Genomic DNA, 10,204 nt, shown 5'->3' with positions numbered 1-10,204 from the left:
ACTTTTATCTACTTTCCCAGGAGAATCATTCTATCAGAAGCTCAATAAAATCACTAAACATGGCAAAAAAGGTGAGGTGAGATAATGTGATGACGAAGATGACGAAGTGAGATGGCGTTTTTATCATCATACATCGTCCCATTCCGGCCAATCTTAATGTTTGTGTCATGTATGGTCAGATGTCCAGCTCAGCATTGCGTACAGACATGCCCTCGACTCTGGTCCATTATGTCCCTATTGCCCACTCCCGTCATGGGTGGGAAATGGAGATGTAATAATAATGATAATGGGGCGGCAGTGGCTCAGGGGTAGAGTAACCGGATGGCAACCGCAAGGTTCCCAGTTCGAACCCGGGCTCCCCCAGGGTTAGTGTCGAAGTGTCCTTGAGCAAGACTCTGAACCCCTAATTGCTCCTGATGAGCACGTTGGTGCCTTGCATGGTTTCCTCCACCTGTAAAGCTATATAAATGTACCATTTATCAATGATACAAATAAAATCACAGTTGTGTGAAGCGAGGAGCACCGTCCTTTTATCACGATGAACGTGTATTGTGATGAAGTCACAGGGGGCACACACACAAAGCCACATAATTAAGGGTCTAATAACTAATAACGGCAAGTATAATGCATTGCACACCAATCATTACCACGCATTGACATGTCACAGTGGTACCCACCCACTGTGGCTGCCACATGACGTTGCGCGGGGCACGCACAAGCAAACATAAAAAAGTCCATAGACTTGGCTGCCACATGATGTGGCACAAAGCCAGGCCGGGCGTAGCCCCTCCAGCGCACAAAGCCAAGCGTTGGAGGGTGCTCGCACCCCTCAAAAAACCCACACCATGATATAATATTACGATAACAAGTCCACAATACAGTATTTATCACAATGCATAATAATAAAATAAATTAATAAAGAAATAATGAAAGAAATTGTTACAAATGTTTACTTATTATGCACAGGATATGGATGCTTGTTTGAGGCTTTGTGCCACATTTAGCTATAGTGTCTCTTAGTTGCTACCATTTATAGCACGACTAGTTTACAATTTACAATTTACTTAGGCATTTCAGACGCTCTTTAATCCAGGACGATTTACAATAAAGCAAGGACAATACACAAAGTAATGCACTGAACGCATAGAAATAGTAATCCAGGAATATAAGTAAACCAAGAACCTATCATCGGTCTAACAGTATAATATCCAAAAACAATAAAGTCAATAGTCTGTACATTGAAACTATAAACACTATATGATGCCAGGTCAACAATGACCCGATCTACAGTATAGCGGAGGGAGAGGTTCCATACGGGGCTAGTGAATAACCAAAACAATCAGCGAGAGAGTTGCTAGAAAAGTATTGGCAGGCTGTTTCACTCTCATTACTCCTCTGCTGTTCAAACAAAATGTTAGTTTTCAGGCTGAATAACTGTGGTAGATGCCATCCTTGGCCCACGATAATATTGAGACATTTATTATTATTATGATAACACGATAATGGAAATATTGTTAAATCCCAAGTGGAAAACAACAACTTATTTTCTTCACCCAAAAAAAGGTTGCTCCAGCTTAATGTTTTTTCTCTTATATAATTATCCTGCCCTTGTTTTGACTCTCCAGTTTCTTGTTTGATTGAATACTTTATTAGATGAAAATGTAAACAGCACGGAAGTAGGCTACAGTAACACACTTGTCCTGGGGACTTGGTTTACATTGTGGTCCTATTCAATTCATCAACAGAGCAAAAAATATCATCACATGAATAGGCCTTCATGTCATTGAAAAATACAAATATCGGTAGCTATAGTTTACAAAGGAGAAAATACAGGAAAAGGGTAAAAGGCGGCTTGAAATATTCTGGCAGATGCTTTTTCAGGCCAGAGATTCACATTTTTTGAAGGATGATGTTAGGGACTGTAATGACCATGTTTGTGCTAAATTTGGGGGTACCAGATCGGAGGAGCTCCCTCTGGTGTTCTGCCTGTGGGTGTCACTCACTCTGGAGACGTAGTTAGAGGTATGTGAGCGCTGATCCTCAGAGTATCTTAAAAACCAATCCAATTGACATTTGCTTAATCCTGTCTTCTACCCTGTGCCATCCCAAACTAGCAAAGTGAGTCGGTGATAGGTGAGTCATGGTCTCGAGGCCGAGTAGCAGTCGTAGCAGTTTGTTTTAGGTCTTCAGAACAGTAATGCAGCTTCCAATTTGAGGCACTGCAGATCCTCATTCCTCAGCCTAGACTAGAAGCTTATCAATCTGGATGTCGATCCAGAGGTCGGTACTGGAGTTTTCCATTCTCTTTATCCGAAGTCTCATTTTCTCCGGCTAGTCTCTCTCTCCCCTTGTCCACTTTCTCCTGTGGCATGATGCGCCAACAAGTTTCTTTGGTTCCTCAGCTCGTCCAACACCAACTGCAGTTGGTATTGGAGTTGCTCATTCTTCTTAGCCAAAGCGTCCTTTTCTCCAGCTAGTGTCCGTCTCTCCTTCCCCCATTTCTCCTGCTCCATGCTAAATGCCAAGAACCATTGAGTCTCTTTGGTCCGCAGCTCCTCCTGGATAAGGTCCAGTTGTTGTTTGAGCTGTCTGTTCTCTGTGGTGAGCGTTTCTTTGTGAGAGCTGTCGCTGCTTATTCTCCACAGGCCTATCAGCTGCTCACATTCCTCTTTCCAGGTGTTGTCTTTCTCAAACAAGCCCCTTCTGTTGCTGTCCTCTATCTCAATGCAGTGATGCTCTTCCTCCTTCCCTTCCAACCTCTTTTGGAGTTGAAGGAGGGCCATGTCCATCTCCTGGAACTGTTGCTCTTTATCTGTATTCTCCATCTCCATGGCTTTGATCATTTGCTCTGCAGAGACTAACCTTTTAGCCGATGTCTGCAGCTCCTCAACCAGTTGTGTTTTCTCCTCATCCCAGATCTTCTGCTTTGCAAACATCTCTTCTTTGAGGCTCTCTAACTGGCGTTTCATCAATATTTGATTATCCTTAAACATTAAAATGTCGTTGCCAGACGCGCCGTGACGAGCAATCCGTTCGGCCACATGTAGCAGTGTCGTTATATATATGCTTCGAAGGTGACGTAACGAAGACAAGCGCAAAACCTATGCCCAAATATGGACGTTAGCAGAGGTAGCTATGTTTCACCCATTTCAATTTATAACGTGCACGCCATCAAGGGGCCGCCGGCACTGACTGTGACATCCGAAGGGCCCGAGTTATTGTGTGCAGTGTGTGTGCAGAACTGTTCCCGCATGCAGAAGGTTTGTACGGCTCACATTAGGCAGCCCAATCGACAATGAAAGGTTGTCATATAGAGCAGTGATTCCCAAAGTGGGGTCCGGGGACCCCCAGGGGTCCTTGAGACTGAGTTCCAGGGGGTCCCCAGCTAAATGATAGTTAGGAACCAAATGGATCCATGTACAGATGGACAAATGGACCCGTTAGGTTAGGGTCCATTTGGTTCCATTTGTACACGCTCAGAGTTAAATTAACATTGATTTTAAAATATAAATTGGGGTCCCAGAGATAGAAATTACATTAAATATGGCATATCTCTTCAAATGGGGGTCCGCGTTATAATTAGTGTCAATTTGAGGGTCCTTGACATGAAAAAGTTTTTTTAGCCTATAGGCCGGCCTAATGACAAAATGAAAACCATTTGAACGGACCCCAGCATACTGTATTCTGAGGTGAAGATTAGCCCAAAATAGCAGATACACACAAACACATGCACGCACACACACACGCGCGCGCGCACACACACACACTCACACACGCACACACACACACACACACACACACACACACACACACACAGTGATGTAAATAGGTTTTCAATGTAATGAGTCCCGGGATGCAGGGATGGTCTTTTAGATGAGTCCCACTTCAACGACGTTAGGAGTCATATTTTGCCATTTACAAATTGCAGCATTTAACTCCCATTTCATTTTATATGGTTATAATGTGGTTATATTCATGTAGAAAACAGAAGAAGAAATGATTATTATAACTAAAGCTAGCAAAATAAACTAGAATAAAAAACTGTTTGGGACGCAACACACACGCACGCTCTCCTTACGTCATCACCTAGTGCCTGCCCGTCTGCGATTGCGTCACAATTGTGCGCACGTTATTATTGTTTGGTTGCTTGCTGCAGGTTGCCATTATTTTTGTCTCCGTTTAAGAAGTAATTTAGAGCGTCACATTTATTTATTTAAAGACATCTGAAAGAGATTGAAGTTGGTCGGTGGCGTGTGTTTGAGTTTAGTTTAGTTCATTGTTCATTCTCACATCATGGCAAACGAGAGACTGCGGAGTCTGGAGGAGGTGGAGAAAGAGATCGCCACGACTCTACAGTGCGCTGGTTAGTTCACGTTTCACACCAATTAATGAGATTACATCCATTAACACAGTGGTGGTGTTCAACCTTTTTCATCTCAAGGACCCCCAAATTGTCACCAATTAGCCCGCAGACTCCCCATTTGAAAAGATATGCCAGGGACCCCCCATAAGCCATAAGAGAAGATTTGTGTCAGCAGTGATTGTCAACCCGTTTAATTTCAAGGACCTCCATCCATGCAGTTTACTAAGCACTGGACCAGGGCTACATGCAGTTTGACATGCATTAGTCTACGGACCCCCATTTAATTGTATTTCTATCTCTGAGACCCCAATTTATATTGTACAATCAATGTTAATTTAACTCTGAGAGTGTACAAATGGAACCAAATCGACTCGTTTGGTTCCATGTGGCAGCGGTGGCCGAACGGATTGCGGAGCGGTCTTGATACCGGAAGGTCGCCAGTTCGAATCAGCGGTCCGACACGTTAAAATTACCACCGCTGAAGTGCCCTTGAACAAGGCATTGAACCACTACGATGAAATGTTCTATGAGCAGGGCCTGGCTGGAAACAAGTTCTTGAGCTTAGCCCAGATACCCTGGGTAAATATAGTAATCATTTAATTTCATTTCATTTAATTTGTACCTTAGAGTATATACTCTGAGATTTGTAGGCTACACTCAAGAGTTATAGACCCATAAGGGTCCATTTGGTTCCAAACTATCATTTAGCTGGGGACCCCCTGAAACTCCCTCAAGAACCCCACTTTATGAACCACTGCATTAACACAGTGATTTTCAACCCTCTTCATATCAAGGCCCATTATTTATTCTGCATTTGAGCCACGGACTAGCTCTGGTCCATAGCTCTAATGCGTTGAAACGCCATTTGGTTACCAACTCTCCATCTTGTAGCTGGGGACCACCTGGAACTCTAGCTCTGGTTCATAGCTCTATTGCGTTGCATTTAGAGCTATGTTACTCTCGACTTCCGCCGCTCGCATGAATGCAGACCAGCCTCTCGTCTTTAGCGTAAATAAAAATAACCTTTTCGCTACTCCACAAAACAAAGGCGGGTTGTGTCATTAGAATGCCTACTTTCCTTAGTGGGAGCACTCTGAGCCCCCCACCACTCGTATAAACGGTACTTTTTGGTCAAAAGGGGATTTTGTTTCCAGCGGGAAAGAAATACTTTGTTACTCCACTGCGCCTTCTACCGATATTGCCCAGAGAATTGCCTCAGAGAATATTTTTCCTCCGGTGAAAAAGAATCCCTTTCTGGCCAAAAAGTACAGTTTATACGTGTGGTGGGGGGCTCAAGCAGCCATTGAATTGAATCACTTGGGTCGACTTGCGTCTCTCTCGACCCATTGGTGTGCACTGGGCAAACAGAAATACAAATTTTAACGTTCCAGTGTTCAAAACAAAATTAAATCGTTAATCACAATTATTTGTGTCATTGTGTGTCAACTTAAATGTGTAATCGTGACAGCCCTTGTAGATCAGAACGCTGACTGTTTGTGCTTCCAGGTAACATCGTTCTGGAGCTGTCCAAAGACAAACACAATGCCAGTTTCCTGGACAGACAGCTGGTGCAGTTCCAGAGCTCCATCAACCGGGTGGAGAGTGAACTGAGCTCTCAGATACGATACCTCACACAGGTAGGCAATTATTATTATTTTTATAAGGTATTTTTTGTGGCTTTCACCTTTATTTTATTTTATAGAGGGATAGGTATACAGTAGGCTGACAGGAAATGGGGAGAGAGATGGGGGGAGACACGCAGTAAAGACCGTCGGGATCGGGAGTCGAACCCGTGGCATCCTTTCCAGGTAGAAAATGTTCACACTTTTTCAAATGTTTTCCAAAAATAGTAAACATAGCTATTTCAGCACAGACACAAGGAGACGTTTTATGTAATGTTTTTATTTTATTTTCTAATATCAAAAAGTGGACCCAAAACAAATTAGATCAACTTAAACAACAGAACTGAACAGCACAGCCGATATAACCAGAATGACAGATATGTGTATATGCCATAGTGCAGGCCACTGCAGGGGTTCTCAACGTTTTTGACTGGGGACCCCCGGAAATGCTTTGGCCATGTCTCGCGACATACTGAAATACCAAAAAACACATTTTGTCCAAAACCTAATGACAAAAATCAAACCTATGAACCCTTGCCCCTCCCTATGGTGCAGCAGAGAGAATGTGGTGCAGACCACCTGTCCTCATCAGAGCGGGCCCTCAGAGCAGGGCCCCAGAGCTGGCCCTCAGAGCAGGGCCCTCAGTGCGGGCCCCCAGAGCGGGCCCTCAGAGCAGGGCCCCAGAGCGGGCCCTCAGAGCAGGGCCCCAGAGCGGGCCCTCAGAGCAGGGCCCCAGAGCGGGCCCTCAGAGCAGGGCCCCAGAGCGGGCCCCAGAGCGGGCCCTCAGAGCAGGGCCCCAGTGCGGGCCCCCAGAGCGGGCCCTCAGAGCAGGGCCCCAGAGCGGCTCTGAATCGGTGAAGTTGAAGTACATGCACGAGCAAAATAGCGAGCAGCTGAGGTTCAACACAAGGCAGCCGTTCATGAATCTATTCAGGTCGCGTTCATGGAGCTTAGCACTTCCGCATTTGGGCACCAAATGGAGCGTTCTTCCGGGTGCTTCAAACGCCGGCCAGTGAGCAAATTCCATTGAAATGAATAGCTGGGGGCGGGGCAGACCGCCCTCTAGTTTATATGCATAAGCTCTTTTATAAGCACATATGGAGCAGCTGGTTCCCCTTTGGGCACGGGCGGACATAACGCTTCAAGTGATGTCAAGTTAGTTCCATCCACTCTCACTGTCTCACTGTGTGGCTGCTAGGGTGGCCATCACAATAATAATAATAATAATTAGGGATACACCGATGTATCGGTCACATATCGGTATCAGCCGTTATCGTTCAATATCGGTATCGGCAAATAAAATTAACCGATGGCAGTAGCCGATATTTATCTGTTGTTGATAAGCATAGATTCTGAACATTTATTTCTTGTATTGAAGATTTGTTATTTGTTTCCCTGGCACAAAAGGGGGAAATAAAAACAACAAAAACTAAAATAAACATATCGGTACCAGTATCGGCTATCGGCTAAATTGTTATTTTCGGTTATCGGCCAAGAATGTCCATATCGGTGCATCCCTATAATCGATGAAATTGAATGGATCAGTTGGATTAAGTGCTGCACCCCTACCTACTCTCGCCCCGACCCAGGTGGCTACAGGTCAGCCTCACGAGGGCTCCACGTATTCGGCCAGGAAGGACTGTCAGATGGCCCTGAACCGCGCAGAGTATGCCAAGGTCAAACTAGGAGAGCTGGGCTGCACCTGTGAGCTGATGTTGGACCAGCAGACGTGAGACAGAGAAGGATGGAGGGGGGAGGGGGGGTCGGTGTGAAGAAGTCTTTCATTTTGATACATACATGGGCAACTGGTGGCCCGAGGGCCACGTGCGGCTCCAACCCTCACTTAATTCGGCCCTAGGGTTAATATCAGACTACTGATATATTATTGATTTCAGCTGTTACAATTCCAAATATGCATGCATATGACCCGCTTTGAATTACTTCAGTATTAGTAGAGAAGTATTCAAATTGTCCAATTTATTTGTATTTAGTTCATTAACATAACTATAATTAAAGGCATACATTTCAGGATTCCAATTCAAAAATACCAAAAAATAATTAAGAATTTCAATTCAAATAATAGCAAAAATAGCTGGTGTATTACTGGTGTAGCAAAAATATCCGATCTACAAGCGCCGCACAGCGGTGCATTTTGAGCTTGTAGATCGGATATTTTTGCTACACCAGTAATATGCAATGTGGCCTTCTGGAGTGAGTGTGGAACTAGAGTGGCCCTCTCCATCGTGCGCATGTTTCAATCAAGAGGCTATACTGCAGCTATCCATACTCAAATGGACATGTATACATACATGGACCGTGGACGGACGGACGGACAGACATAGCTGTTGGTCACCATAGACATCATAAGCCCGCCCGTCTGTCCGTTTAGAGTATGACCTATATACCCCTTACGGCCTATTGACCTCTGCAGATGCTGGGCCATTCACACCATGCACTAACCCATTGACCACTGCAACACACACACACACACACACACACACACACACACACACACACACACACCCTGTGCTTGACTCCAAAGGCACCGCTCGACTTCACATTATGGTGTGATTTATTTTTTATTATTTTTGCTGTTTAGTTCACTGTAGTCCTGTAGGAAGTAGTGAATGAGTGACAGAATTTGGACACAGGCAAATGGCAGACCCAACTTGCCCCGGCACAAGTCCTTTGTTGTAGCCGTTGGGACCCGAAGAAAAGTGATCTTGTTTTTACAGCACAGAATGCATTGCATAACGTACAATACAAACTTCAATAAACCGGATGGTCCTGCGCGATTCAGTGTTTAGATACAATATGTACAGTGCATGGTTTAAAAGAGTTTTGCAATGTAGCAAATTTGTATTTTTTTTGTTGTTGCAGATAATACAATTGTTGTTGTTTTTTACTCTGGGAAGAGTTTAAGGAACTTTTGTATGCTTTTGAAAAGGAGTTAGGAATCCAAAATTGGTTTGATGTAAATACATACATTGTATCAATTAACTTTTAAATTAAAACTGCTTTAGATTAGAAACTATTAAATTCATGTGTTTTTTGGAAATCAAAATAAAAAAATGCCAACAAAATAGCCTTTTGCAAATGATTTATTAAAATAAATTGGAGGTTTTGCCTATATTCTTCCCACAATGCTCTTTGTGTTTTTATAATTTTTATAACGCATTTGTAAATGTATAAAATTACTGTCCTGATGTATGAAAATCAATGTTCTTGAACAATGCGTTTGCCCACTTTGCCGATGTATGTAGAAAAGACCACACTCACTCCAGAGGGCCACTATTGTTCCACACTCACTCCAGAGGGCCACTATTGTTCCACACTCACTCCAGAGGGCCACTATTGTTCCACACTCATCCAGAGGGCCACTATTGTTCCACACTCACTCCAGAGGGCCACTATTGTTCCACACTCACTCCAGAGGGCCACTATTGTTCCACACTCACTCCAGAGGGCCACTATTGTTCCACACTCACTCCAGAGGGCCACTATTGTTCCACACTCACTCCAGAGGGCCACTATATTTCCACACTCACTCCAGAGGGCCACTATATTTCCATACTCACTCCAGAGGGCCACTATATTTCCATACTCACTCCAGAGGGCCACATTGCATATTATTGTTGTAGCAAAAATAGCCGATCTACAAGCTCAAAACGCATTGCACTGTGACACGTTTTTAGCTTATAGATGTAGATCGGCTATTTTTGCTAAATCCTGAATAATTCTTTGCTATTTTTGAATTTCAAATGCATTTAGTTATAGTTATGTTAATTTTATGAATTAAAGGGGCATTCCACTCATTTTCAACATTTTACTATGTCATTAATATACCTTAGAGCTGTAATTATGAAAAAAATCATTAACATGGTGAAACACATCTTGATGACATCATCAAGATGTGTTTCACCATGTTAATGATTTTTTTCAGACCTTTAGTTCTAGGAAACACAGAATGGGGGAACCTTTTTATTATTTCCACACAACAGCTCTAAGGTATATTAATGACATAGTAAAATGTTGAAAATGAGTGGAATGCCCCTTTAAATACAATGACTACACCAGGTGATTATTTGATACGTTTATGGGTTTCTTATAAGTAGCATAAAAGAACATTGTAATTTTGTACATTCTCTACTGATGTTCAACAGCAGCCCACACTGGGGGAAGAGGCAGTTGGTACGTCCTTCCTGGCACTTAAAAGGTT

The 10,204-nt window shown here is 43.5% G+C and overlaps 1 protein-coding gene across 1 annotated transcript; it reads left to right on the top strand.

Annotated features, from left to right (window-relative positions):
• The first annotated feature begins 4,081 nt into the window (after positions 1 to 4,081).
• Positions 4,082 to 8,118, top strand: med11 (mediator complex subunit 11). Its single transcript, XM_079518076.1, has 3 exons — positions 4,082 to 4,363; positions 5,870 to 6,000; positions 7,575 to 8,118. The coding sequence occupies exons 1-3, from the start codon at positions 4,294 to 4,296 to the stop codon at positions 7,716 to 7,718; spliced, it is 345 nt and encodes a 114-aa protein (XP_079374202.1). The 5' UTR covers positions 4,082 to 4,293; the 3' UTR covers positions 7,719 to 8,118.
• Positions 8,119 to 10,204: the final 2,086 nt, after the last annotated feature.

The sequence above is a fragment of the Electrona antarctica genome (genome assembly GCF_951216825.1).
Source record: "Electrona antarctica genome assembly, chromosome: 13".
NCBI classification, from domain to species: domain Eukaryota; kingdom Metazoa; phylum Chordata; class Actinopteri; order Myctophiformes; family Myctophidae; genus Electrona; species Electrona antarctica.
This window is presented reverse-complemented; position numbering and strand designations above follow the sequence as displayed.